The sequence below is a fragment of the Suncus etruscus genome, chromosome 2, assembly GCF_024139225.1.
Source record: "Suncus etruscus isolate mSunEtr1 chromosome 2, mSunEtr1.pri.cur, whole genome shotgun sequence".
Taxonomy (NCBI): Eukaryota; Metazoa; Chordata; class Mammalia; order Eulipotyphla; family Soricidae; genus Suncus; species Suncus etruscus.
In genome coordinates, this window is record NC_064849.1 from 44,667,082 (window position 1) to 44,681,136 (window position 14,055).

The 14,055-nt window shown below is 39.4% G+C and overlaps 1 protein-coding gene across 1 annotated transcript in view; it reads left to right on the forward strand.

Annotated features, from left to right (window-relative positions):
• The first annotated feature begins 321 nt into the window (after nt 1-321).
• Nucleotides 322-14,055, forward strand: part of MIS18BP1 (MIS18 binding protein 1) — a 30,959-nt gene continuing 17,225 nt past the window's right edge. The window contains exons 1-6 of the mRNA XM_049768947.1: nt 322-799; nt 2,933-3,393; nt 3,878-3,951; nt 6,064-6,194; nt 8,873-8,960; nt 10,656-10,813. Of these exons, the coding sequence (XP_049624904.1) occupies nt 322-799; nt 2,933-3,393; nt 3,878-3,951; nt 6,064-6,194; nt 8,873-8,960; nt 10,656-10,813 (1,390 nt within the window). The remainder of the gene's footprint in view (nt 800-2,932; nt 3,394-3,877; nt 3,952-6,063; nt 6,195-8,872; nt 8,961-10,655; nt 10,814-14,055) is intronic.

Consider the following 14,055-nt stretch of genomic DNA (forward strand, 5'->3'; position numbering starts at 1 on the left):
TTGATTTCACATTAAACCATAGGTTCTTCTGGGCTCCTTCCAGCTGAAGATCTGTCTGGAAAATTGAATTCATCTTTATTTTTTTCCTTAAAGGAATTTCTTTTTTATTTTTTGTTTTGTTTTGTTTTTTTGGGCCACACCTGTTTGATGCTCAGGGGTTACTCCTGGCTAAGCACTCAGAAGTTGCCCCTGGCTTGGGGGGACCATATGGGACTCCGGGATCAAACTGCGGTCCTTCCTTGGCTATCACTTGCAAGGGAGACACCTTACCTCTAGCGCCACCTCACCGGCCCCAGGAATTTCTTACCAAAGTTTATCACGATGTTTGTTACACCTTTGAAACATCCAGAAATTCATTTGTCTTCAGAGATACCTTCTCAAAAGAAAAATATGCCTATGCATGCAATCCTTTTTGATAGCATTCCCTCAGGCACACTTACTCCTGTAAAAGATTTGGTGAAACGTCGGAACACTTTAAAATTGGATAACCATGAAAAGAATAAGTTCCCAGAAAAGACAGTTTTTGGTAATAGAAGAGTACTTCAATCTACCATGCTAGCAGAGGTCACTGCCTCCAACAGTTCTCTTGATATCAGTGCTATAAAACCTATCAAGGATGGATTTAAAAGTAAAGGAAACTATGAAACACCAGAAAAAACATTTCAAAGAATGAAAGAAAAAGTTCTGCGTGACAAGCAAAACCAAATATTAAGAAATAGTTTATTGGAAACTCCAAGAAATGCTAAAGATACTACCTATCTCTGTAAAGAAAAGGAGAACAGCAAACCATTACAATCAGGTAATAATAACAAAAATGTTACTTTTCCTAGATGTTGGTTATAATACAATTATTGTTGGGTACTGTGTAGTAGTGAGCAAAATGGACAAAAGACGTTGCCCCCATATAGCTATCTCACATTTAAGAATGTTGGCGATATCACTAAATGAAAAATTTGTTATGGTGCAATAAGTGAGAAATGTTGTAAAAAAAAAAGTAAGGATGAAGGGAAGAGGAAATAGTAATTTTCAATGAAGTGGTCAGGATATGTTCAGCATGAAAGAGCAATAAAAAAATTTTTTTCTTTGGCACAAAGTTTAAGTCAATTACCATTTCCATTTTCAAGAAACAGGATTTTTATTGTCTAGAATATAAAGCAGAATAAAATGCCAGGAATATTTCCATGGTCACTATCACATTTCACTATTTTTCACAGATTTTGTTCCTTTATTTATTTATTTTTTTTTTGGTCCAAAACATTACATATGGGGCCAGAGCGATAGTGCAACAGTGGGGCATTTGCCTTACAGCTGCTGACCCAGGCTGACCCAGGATGGACCTCGGTTCATATGGTCCCCAAGCCAGGAGCAATTTCTGAGCGCATAGCCAGGAGTGGCCCCTGAGCGTCACTTGGTGTGGCCAAAAAAAAAAATTATGTTTGGAGGAGCGGCAGGGAGAAAAAATATTGTGTATGACCATTATGGGAAACTTTTTAGTGTGTGCATGTGCACACACACATGTGCCAGTATTACTCAAAAATGGTGTGATTAGGGGCCAGAGTGTTGATGCAGTGGTAGGGTGTTTGCCTTGCATGTGGCTGACCTAGGACGGACCTTGAACCCTAGGTGCAATTCCCCAGCATCCCATAGGGTCCCCCAAGCCAGGAGCAATTTCTGCGTGCATAGCCAGAAGTAACCCCTGACCATCACCGGATGTGACTCCAAAAAATAAATAAATAAAAGAGGTATGATTATTATGGAGTGGTGATGGTTATATAGACAAATACAGACTGTAGATTTGTGCCTTGGAAGACTTTCTTAATGAGATACCAAGGAGGAATCTGGGAGGCGGCTCAAAAGCTATGTGAGCCTTGGGTTCAGTCACCAGCACCAGATGGTTCCCGCCACACTCTTGGAGCTAATCCTAGCATTGTACCAGGAGTGACATCCAAGCATTGCTGTGTGTGGACCTGCCCCAAAACAAAAGCAAAGATGGCAAAGGGATATAAATCATTATGTAATTAGTCTAGGCATTTTTTAAAGTGTAAGTTAAAATGTTTCAACTACTTTTACATACTCTAGAAATGTCTGTAAGCAGGGGCAGCAGACAAAGGACAACAGCCTTGCATTTGGCTGTCTTGGTTCCATACCTGGCATACCATATGGTATCCTGAGGGCAGAGCCAGGAGTAATCCTAAGCAATACTGGGTGTGAATCAAAAAAAAAAAAAAATGAGCTGCAAGCAGAAGCAGAAATTTCAAGACTAGATGACATTACCAATATACTTTATATGTAATCTAATCATAAAATAAACATATGTATGTAACTTAGAGCAGCACCAGAATTTTATTTTAGATCTATAAGCTTCTCAAACTGCTCTTTGACCAAGTTGAGACATGCAGTTTTTTAAATGTAGGTATTTAGAATGTAATAAAAGCATGAGAACATAACAAAGAGAACTATTTATGTAATTGTCCTATAATAAATATAAAAGTGCTATAGTGGTAATGAAACCCTGTTTAAGGCATTTTTCCCCTACTCAGTGGCTAATACAAGTTAATTTTCTCTTCGTTTAAAAAAAACCCAACTTTAATCCAAAAATTTTCTCTAGAACCATCAATTAGTTAATTTTCTGCCGCCGAGCAGTAGATGTCAACAGCAAAATAAAAAAATCAACCTCCACACAATGTAACTTAACTGTAAGCTGGGTTTGTTTGTTTATTTGTTTTTGTTCTTTTTGTATGGTCAAATAGTTTGATTTTTTTTCTATGTAGTACTGTAATAAGCAACGATTATGAATAAATGTTTAAGTTTTAAAAACTAGAGACACTCTGAAAATGGGTTCAAGGATGGTGAAAATATTTAATAAAGTGTTTTGTTTTCTTTTTAATTTTTGTTCTTTCTCTAAATTTTGTTTGGCTTTATATTTTTACAGAGCTTTCAACTGTGAACCAAGAACATGGAAAAGTTTCAGCTGTCGGAGTCAACAAGGCTTTAAGTAGGGATCAGTGTGCTAAACAGAGTCTTCACTCAAAGAATACAGTTGGAGCCACTGAGCTCAAAACCAATACATTTGTTTTAGAAAGTGTTGATTCTGTCTGTGACAAATCCCCAAATACTACTGGTCAAACTCTGAACACTGATTCTGTTTCTGTAGAAAATGGAGTTGAATTAATAATTTCTGATAGTGTGACAAAAGAAGGGGTTTCACAACAGGAAACGAAGGGAAAAAATGAGAAAAGAAAACTTGAAAATACTGATCTTTCTAGTACCAAGCATGATACATGTAATATTGTGCTTGCAACTTCAAGATTACAAATTCCTCCAAGGTCAAAAAGAAAGATTGCACAGCTTTCTTCTCCAAGTATAATTACAAATGGAGTTGAAAATAATAAGGTAGGAAAAAATTTAAAGTAGATGCATATTTTTATTTGTATTCTCACTTGTCAAGAATTTGTGATCTTATACTTCTGTTGTTATTAGCAATGGCTTTATTTTCATCTTTCATTATCATTTGACATAGAGGCAGAACAGCTTAATGAAAAGAACAATAGGTTAAAGTAAGAAGGCCTATGTGCTTAGTCTTATTGTTACTATTTGCATAGCTCTCAACAATGGGCTGAACTCTGAAGATGAACGGAATTCGTTCACATTTTTAATATCCGCTCCCCCTTTTGGTCTTTAGGGTAACAATAGTTAAAAGAGAAAGGAATTCAAAACCAAAAAAATGTTTTAAAGGTTGGAAAATACAGCTAATACGGTGTCTTGAATGCAGCTGACTTTTACAAAAGAATATTAGGGAATTCTATGAATTTTTTAATTTAAATTGATTGCTATGCTTCAGTAATAACAGGAAATTATTCTTTTTGTGCTTCATTAGGTAGTCCAGCTAAAAGAATGGATAATTAAAGCCATCAATAATAACACTGCCATATGTGTAGAAGGAAAGCTAATGTAAGTATAGCATTTCATTATTAATTTGATTAAAATTTATAATAAAATAACATTTAAAAACTTAAATGAACATCAACGGAGCTTAGAGATAATACATTGCCTTATACATGGCTGACCCGAGATTGGTCCCCAGCATTCCATATCGTTCTCCAACCCTGCCAGGAGTGATTCCTGAATACAGACAGGAGTAATTCTGAGCATAGGTAGGTATGACCTCAAGACAACAAAAATCACCTTGCAGATTTTAGGTGTGTTGATTGTAAATAACTTTCTTGGTTTTATCTATCAACTCAAGTTATTTAAAAGAAATAGTATTTCAAGGGAATTTGAGAAATGAAGCAGTGGGAGCCGGAGAGATGGCATTGCTGTCAGGCATTTGCCTTGCACACAGCCAATTCAGGATGGACGGTGGTTTGAATCCTGGCAACCCATATGGTTCCCCTGCCTGCCAGGACCGATTTCTGAGCACAGAGCCAGGAGTAACCCCTGAGTGCCTCCAGGTGTGGACCACTGCCCCCCCCCCCAAAAAAAAAGAAGTGGGTAGGGTGCTTGCCTTGCCTGATGCCAGTCCCCACAACTCATATGTCCTGAGCACAGAGCCAGAGTATGCCCAGAGCACAGCCAGGTATGAGCCAAAAACAAAAAATAAGAAATAGTATACATAGTGGTTTATTTTTTTCAAAGACTCTAATAATTAGGCTGGTTTATTTATGATAGTTATATTTATTGTATGTGTTTTAGTTCATATTACACATTTAAATTGTGACACCAGATATGTTACTGGTCCAGAAAAGAATGTAATTTTTCTTTTAATTTTCTTTTTCTTTTTGTTTTTTGTTTTTTTGGGGGGTTTTTTTTGGGGGTCACACCCGGCAGTGCTCAGGGGTTTTTCCTGGCTCCGTGCTCAGAAATTGCTCCTGGCATGCACGGGGGACCATATGGGACACCGGGATTTGAACTGATGACCTTCTGCATGAAAGGTAAATGCCTTACCTCCATGCTATCTCTCCAGCCCCTTCTTTTAATTTTCTATGCCAGCTACATATTTAAAAATTAGTGGTAATCTCTCTAAAATATGAGGTGCCAGGCAAAAACAGTTGAGTGTAGAATGAGGGTGGAAAATGCAAAGTTGAAACCAAACTATATACTTAAAATTAAAAATATAAATTTGATAAGTTGGGCAGGAAAATTATGAGGTGCTAGGGAGGAAAACAGGAAAGTAGGATCAGTTATAAACAACCATGTGGACTGCATATGAGGGAAACAGTACTGTACCATCTCTTTGTTACCAGCAGTTCTTTGAGAGTGCTTTTTAGTGTTAAATAAAATAAATTTTAAAGGCAAGAAGCAATATTTTCTTTTCTTTGGTTTTGGGGCATACCCAGTGACGCTCAGGAGTTACTCCTGGCTTTGTGCTCAGAAACTGATCCTGGCATGCTCGGGGGACAATATGGGATGTCTGGGATCTAACCTAGGTCCTTCCCGGGTCAGCCCCATGCAAGGCAAACACCCGATCATTGTGCTATCACTCCAGCGCCCAAGAAGCAATATTTTCATGGTTTATATATATATATATATATATATATATGCATGTAAGGAAATATGAAGATGTAGATTTTTGGGTCATTGGTTGATAAGTGCTGTTTATTCTTCCCAACTGGAACCTCTTTAGGTTCTTTCCAAAGAGGAAGGCAAAAACAGTTGAGTGTAGAATGAGGGTGGAAAATGCAAAGTTGAAACCAAACTATATACTTAAAATTAAAAATATAAATTTGATAAGTTGGGCAGGAAAATTATTCTTTGGAAGCCTCACCTTAGTTAAGTTGGAGTTGCAAGCATTGTAAACACGAGCTCTTTCTAGAAGACTGCTTCTTGCTAATGATAGTTTATAGTAGGATGTGTGGTTTGGCCAGTGAGTTTTTGGAATATACTCTGAAGGTCAGTTAGCTAAGTCATTAGATCTCACTAGGTCTGCTGCAGTCTTCATGGATAACTTCTTGTTATAGATGCACATACTTATATATGTTCATTGTAGTGACACTACAAATATATATAAATATTATATACATAGAGAGTAGCTGTGAGATTAACTGAACTATTTTTTCCTTCTAGAGACATTGCTAACATATATTGGCACAGTAATGTTATTATAGAACGAATTGAGTACAACAAACTTAGGACTCTTTCGGGCAACATTTACATTTTAAAAGGGATCATAGACAAGAATTCCATGAAAGAAGAAGGTAATTTTATTGTTAAAATTGGGGGAAGGGGTCATATCTGTTAATGGAGTGTGCTTTATTTTAATTGGGGCCATTTCTGTAATGCTGGGGTCGACCTGAGCTAAACCATACCCATTGTGCTTGGGACCCTACAGTTCCAGGGGTGACTTTACATATGCTAGGTATGTGCTCTACCCACTTGAACTCTCTTCTTATTCCCAATGAATTATAACAGTAAAGCACAATTTTTACTTTTATCTTATTTACCACCAGTGTCTCCCAAGTTCCCTTCTACACCCTAGCCTGCCTTCTTTTTTTAAAACTTAATAAAACTTTATTCCGTCAGTCACAAGCCCCCTATTGACTGATCAGGGCCTTCTCCCTGAGAAGACAACTACGCCTAAGGTCACAAATCAGATTATATAGCAAGGGGTATAGGGAGTACCTAGCTTCTGATGATCTTTAAAATGATTGGCTGATGGGGCCAGAGCAGTGGCATATGCCATAAGGCATCTGCCTTTTGCATGCTAGCCTAGGTCGGACCAAGGTTCAATCCCCAGCGTCCCATATGGTCCCCCAAGCCAAGAGTGATTTCTAAGCGCATAGCCAGTAATAACCCCTGAGAGTCACCGGGTGTGGCCCAAAACCCAAATATATATATATAATAAAATAATTGGCTGTTCTAGGGTACCTTCCTATTGTCCCCTCATGTCCTTTAGATAAGCTAATGCAGGGTTGGCGAAAACTTGGCTCTCGAGCTGCATGTGGCTCCGGCCAAAATGAATGCGGCTCTTTGCCTCTTATCATTATTTTGTATACTGTATCTCTTTGCCAAGTTTGGATTTTGTTCTGCTGCTTCTGAGGAAAGATCTCTGAGCTGTGTCATCCCTTCTCCCATCCCTCGGAAACAACTGCACGGCCAGCGAGCTGGGGGGACCCATGTGTTACATGTTGGGTCACATCTTGCCGTTAGTTCTTAGTGTGGAGGACACAGCACACCCTCACCATCACTGCAGGCAGGATTTTTGCCCTCACTCAAAATGGCAAAATGCAATATGTGCTTAATATTTTATTGTTAAAATTAGATTGTTTTGTGTATTTGTTTTGGCAGGTCACTGCGTGGTGTGGCTCTCTGACTCTCACAGTTTAAAATTTTGGCTCTTTGTGTCGAACTTTGTCGCCACCCCTGAGCTAATGGAACAGACTTGAGAAAACCTAATGTGGCTTACAGCATGTTGTCCTTACAAAATGATGTCCCTCCTTGTTCAGAATCTAGGACCTCACATTCCCTCCTTATGAATCTGAGTCAAATCCTTGACTCTCCTTGAGGTTCCTGGTCCCCATCCCTGCTTTTATAGGCATTTACTGGGATCTTAGCACAAGCATCTTAACTGCACTTCTGCATGCCTGAATAAAGTGGGTGAGGAAATTAATTATTCAAGGGCTTATTAGAGCATCACAAAAAGAGTAACTAGTAGCTTAGCCAGTGCAGATATCCGGGGTGATTGAGTGAATCACTTTCATACTGGAAGGTGGAATATTTCCTGCAAACTGGCCTTCACCTGCTGCAGCATCCCTCAATGATGCCTGATTTGTTCCCCTTAGGTCACCTTGTTTTAAGAACCTCAAGTCCAAATTCTTCCTGTTCTTCAAGGCCACTTTTTTTCTTTAAAAAAAAAAAAAAAAAACCTTTAATCGATTGGTTTTTGGACCACACTGCTGGCTCTCAGGAATTACACTTGGCTCTGCACTCAGAAATCGCCCCTGACAGGCTGGAGGACCATATGGGATGCTGGGAATTGAACCGGGTTCCTCCTGGGTCGAGGGCCACTTTTTTTTTTTTTTTTTTGATTTTTCAGGCCACACCTGTTTGATGCCGGGGGATCGAAGAGTGGTCCTTTCCTTGACTAACGCTTGTAAGGCATACACCTTACCTTTAGCGTCACCTCGCCGGCCCCTAGGGCCACTTCTTTTAAAGAGTCCAGAGAATGTTCCAGATGTGTACTGGCAATTTCTGGGGAAGTCTAATCCTAGGCTTTCTTCTCCTCCATGCTTGATGGTGAGGCTTACACTGGCACCTTAAGGCCCTGTTGAGCTGCTGGCCCCTGTTACTTATTTGCCTTAACTGGTGTTTTCCTACTAGTAAGTTAGTCTGGGCATGTTCTCTTAGCCCCATAAGGCTTTGTTGTACTATCTAGGATAGTAATTTATATAACAAGCACCAAATATACAGTTGACTGATTTAATAAGTGAATGAAATCTTTTTTTTTTTTTTTGGTTTTTGGGCCACACCCGGTAACGCTCAGGGGTTACTCCTGGCTATGTGCTCAGAAGTTGCTCCTGGCTTGGGGGACCATATGGGACACGGGGGGATCGAACCGCGGTCCGTCCAAGGCTAGCGCAGGCAAGTCAGGCACCTTACCTTTAGCGCCACCGCCCGGCCCCATGAATGAAATCTTAAGATTTTATTCTCTTGTGTCTGGAGTTATAGCACAGTGGGTAATGTGCTTACCGTCCACATTAGTATTTGTGTTTGCAAACCAGCCAACCTGGATTTGATCCTTGACATCCCAAATGGATCCTCAAGCCAGCCAGGAGTAATTTCTGAGCACAAAGCCAGGAATAATGCCTGAGCATGGCCAGGTGTGACCCCCTCAGAAAAATCAGTTTCTAAAAAATGATTGTTTTATCATTTACAGGATATCCATATTATCTCATAAGAAAATTTATGTTTGGGTTTCCAGAAAAATGGAAAGAGTACATTGATGATTTTCTAGAAAAATTAAGGTAAGGTACTTTCTAACTTAAGGGGAAAAAGCACTTTAGGAGTTAGAGTTAGTACAGGGACTAATGCATTTACTTGCCTTGAAGATAGCCAACCCAAGCTCAATCCCTGGCTCCACATATGATGCCCTAAGTGCAGTCAGGTGTGGCAAGACAACTACATAGAACACCTAGAAAACCACTTTAAGTATAATCTAAATTTTTTCAGATGTATCAATTTCAATTGTGAAATTTTGATATTTTACAAATGTATGTCCTCATGTAACTCATAAAAGTTATTTTGAAAGTGTCAATAAGTCATAGCAGATAAGCCATCTACAATTATTTTCTTTTTACTTGTTCTCTTAGTATTTACTGAATACCTATTTCTTAGTACACATTGGGAAACAAAAGCATTTGATTCTTGTTTTTATGGAATTCAGGGGATGCAGTGATATAAGTTGATCATATTTCAACATACTCAAGTCTTATTGGAGGGGGTCACACCGGGCTGTGCTTGGGCTTAGTTCTGGTGGTGCTATGGAGATCATATGCTGTGCTGTGCTAGAGATCCAACCCAATCTTTTGCTCATAAGATAAGCGCCTTACAGTACTTTCTAACCTACAGGTTGATGTTTCCCCCCTGTAAAAACCAGATAGTTTAATTTTATGAACATACTGAATATTAAAATTACTCAACTTTGCTTTTATAGTGGAATGCAAGCATATACAGCGCTTAAATTTTAAAAAATGTACTGTGTTTCAGTACACTTTACAAAAAAAAGGCAACTGGCAGAATTTGCCCTCTAATTTTCTAGTGAGTTACGAAATAAAATAATAGAAAGCATTTAAGAAGTGTTATTTTTGGGGCCAGAGAGATGGCATGGAGGTAGGTTGTTTGCCTTCCATGCAGAAGGACGGTGGTTTGAATCCCGGTATCCCATATGGTCCTCCAAGCATGCCAGGAGTGATTTCTAAGCATAGAGCCAGGAATAACCCCTGAGCGCTGCCGGTTGTGACCCAAAAAAAAAAACAAAAAATAAGAAGTATTATTTTAATCATTAATAACATCTTTTTGTTCTTTCTGGGAAGAGAGATACCACAAAGATGTAAATAACATAAAATTAGGGGTCAGAGGGATAGTACCGAGTGTAGGGCACTTATCTTGCATGTGGCTAACCCAAGTTTTGAACCCCTGCAATGTATCTCATACATACATACTCTTAAGTCAGGGGTCTCAAACTCGCGGCTTGGGGGCCATTTCTGACCCTCCATACAACATTTTGTGGCCCTACCCTAGAGGAATCTTTTTTTGTTTTGTTTTGTTTTGTTTTTTAGTTGTTTGGGTCACACACCCCCAATGTTCAAGGCTTACTACTGACTTTGCACTCAAGGATCACCCCGACTTTGCCTCCTGCAGCGCCCAGGTAAATTGAGTTTGAGACCCCTGTTTAAGTTTTATTTTTGTGGGGTGTTTGTTTTGGTTTTGGGGCCACATCTGGTGGCACTCGGGTCACTCCTGGCTCTGTGCTCAGAAATCACTCCTGGCAGGCTTAGGTGACCATATGGGATGCCAGAAATCGAACCCAGGTCTAGCCTAGCTAAGCCGTGTGCAAGACAAATGCCCTACCACTGTGCTATCACTCTGGCCACTGTGGATTTCTTTTATTTTTTGAGAACTAGTGTCAGAAGAAAACTAAATATTCTATTTCTTTTTAGGAAATGTGAAAAGAAAGGAGGAAACACCAAACAAAAAAAGAAAACTGGAAGATTGGTTTCTTATACACAGAAATCAGTGAAAGATGGTACAGAAAAAAACCTATCAGATGTGCTTAAACTACCCCACATAACTTATGATCTTGATTGTGATCATTTAGGTATATTTTCTCTATTATTTTCTGTTGGTGCAATGCTAATTTTTGGTTTTATTTTAGGCACTATGGTTTAGAGTATTGCTAATAATAGGGTTTCATGCAGGTGTACTGTGTTTCAACACCACACCTCTCAGAGTGCTTTTCCCCTCTCTCCCCACACGGACACCTACACACACACACCACCACCACCACCACCACCGCTGACACCAGTCATCTATACTTGGGTTGTTTCCAGATTTTAGCTATAGTGTACTATGGTAAACATATTCATGCAAGTGAATAGTTTTGAAACTTTTATGATAGATGCCAAGAAGTGGAACTACTAGATCATATAAAAGCCCACTTTCTAGTGTGTTTTGATGTGTTCATATTGTTTTACAAAAGGGTTGAATGAGTTGGCATCCCACGCTCAGTGGATGGTAGTTTCTTTTTCCTCACATTCATGCCAACATTGGTTTTGTTCTTTTTGATATATGTTAGAAAACTCACTGGTTTGTGGTCAGATCTAAATACCCAAGCCAAAGTCAATGACAATAGAATCAAGAGACCTAAACTATAACAAGCTAAACACAAAATGGACCTGTTACACTAGTAGTCCAGGGGACTAAGTGGAGGTATGGGATGCATGCTGGGAACTCTGGTGGTAGGAATGGCCCTAATGTACTGTCACTATATGCCTGAGATACAACTGTGAAAGACATATTATTCACAATGATCACAAAATTATTTTTAAAAAAATGAAAAAAAGGGGCTGGCGAGGTGGCGCTAGAGGTAAGGTGTCTGCCTTGCAAGTGCTAGCCAAGGAAAGGACCACGGTTCGATCCCCCGGCATTCCATATGGTCCCCCCAAGCCAGGGGCAATTTCTGAGCCTGTAGCCAGGAGTAATCCCTGAGCATCTAACGGGTGTGGCCTGAAAAAAAAACAAAAACAAAAAAATGAAAAATAATGGGGCTGGAGCAGTGGTGCAATCAGTAGGGCGTTTGCCTTGCATGCGCTAAGTTAGAACGGACTGCAGTTTGATCCCCTGGCGTCCCATATGGCCCCCCCAAGCAAAGGGAGATTTCTGAGCGCATAGCCAGGAGTGACCCCTGAGCATCATAGGGTGTGGCCCAAAAAATTTTAAAATAATAAGCTGGAGTGGTGGCATAGGTGGTAGGGCATTTGCCTTGGACACACTCTAACCTAGGATGGACCTCAGTTCAATTCTCCCATCATCCCATATGGTTCCCCAAGCTAGGAGCGATTTCTGGGCGCATAACCAGGAGTACCGTATTTGCCGGCATATAAGACGGCCCCCTAATTTTACAGTTAAAACATAGGTTTAGGCCTATATTCGCTGTATAAGACAGAACGTTCCTGTGCTGCAACTGTATGTACCACAGTGAGCCAATCACAACAAGCAAAGGTTCAAAGGTTATACTGTAATAGACTTTCTCTCTGACTCTGGTCAATCTCAGCAGGCTTTTGACAGTGTAGATTCAGGTCCAGAACATTGTCTAATTTGCATACATCAAAAGCCTGCTTGGATTGGCTGAGTTAAAGAGGCAGTCCGAGCAGCCTTGCAGTGATTGGTGCAGAATCGAGTTGGAAAATTTGTTTCATGGCAATATCCAGATGATTTTCGTTTAGCAGCATATTGAGACGTTTTTCGGGATATACTCAGTGTATAAGACGACTCCTGATTTTCGGTTGACTTTTTTTCATTTCAAAAATCGTCTTAAATGCTGGCAAATACGGTAATTCCTGAGCATCATCAAGTGTGGCCCAAAAACCAAAAAGAAAAAAGAAAAAGAAATCTCACCAGTTTGAAGTGATATTTTATTTAATGGTAAATTTTTGCATGAACTTCACATTTATTGAGAATAATGTGAATTAATTCAGAAGGTTCTCATAGATACGAAGGAATAATATTTCTTTTTGTTTGTTTTTTTGTTTTTGTTTTTTGTTTTTCGTTTTTGGGTCACACCCGGCAGCGCTCAGGAGTTACTCCTGGCTCTATGCTCAGAAGTCGCTCCTGGCAGGCTCGGAGGGCCATATGGGATGCGAGTATTGGCACCACCAACCTTCTGCATGCAAAGCAAATGCCTTATCTCCATGCTATCTCTCTGGCCGTTAATATTGTTAAGGAAAATATGCCAATGCAAGGCTTTATATGAGTGCCTTTCATGTTATATAAAGTCACAGTTTCTGAGAAACTAAAAATTCTTACTAAGATCTTACTTTATGTTGTATTGACTTACTTAAATTCTATTCTAAAGTTCCTACTTTTTCATGATCTACATTATAGTTTGCTTATCATCAGCATTTAGTTTCCTTTGTTAAATATTACTTGTTAATTTATACGGATACCAAACACAAACATCAATGATACTAAATACTATGGATTTAGAAAACTAAAAGAACAAGCCTTTATCATTTATGTTTGTATTTGATATCCTTATAAATTAACAAATAATAAGTAAAGGTAGCTTATTTTGAGAATACTAAAATTTATACCTGTTAAGAGACAAAGCTTGTGGCCCAAAAATAAAGAGAGAGAAAGAGAGAGAGAGAGAGAGAGAGAGAGAGAGAGAGAGAGAGAGAGAGAGAGAGAGAGAGAGAGAGAGAACTTGTTTAATGTTCGCGTGTGAACATTTATTTTAAATGACTTACTAAGGTAGCTGTCAGGACCATTTTGGTCAGCTTTTTCCCAAAGCTTCAATCTGTCTTACATTCTGCTCTACCAATTTCACATTAAGAAACTAGTATGAGGGGCCAGAGTGGTGGCACAAGCAGTAGGGCATTTGCCTTGCACACACTAACCTAGGACGGACCTTGGTTCAATCCTCCAGCGTCTCTTATGATTCCTCAAGCCAGGAGTGATTTCTGAACACATAGCCAGAAGTAACCCCTGAGAGTCACCTGGTGTGGCCCAAAAAGCAAAAGAGAAAAGAAAAAAAAGAAACTAGTATGTGGGGTCAGAGCAATAGTAAAGAGTAGGGCATTTACCTTGCATGTAGCTGAGCAGGATTCAATCCCTCGTATCATATATAGTCCCCTGAGCCCTGTCAGGAGTGATCTTTGAATGTAGAACCAGGAGTAGGCCCTCAATACCACTGGGAATGGCCTCCCCCGCCCCCCAAAAAAAACCCCAATATAAAGAAACTAGTATGAATTTGCATATTAATATAAAATGTAATTATTCTTAATTAAGATTTGTTTATTTGGGGGCCACACTCAGTGGCACTCAGGGATTACTCCAGGC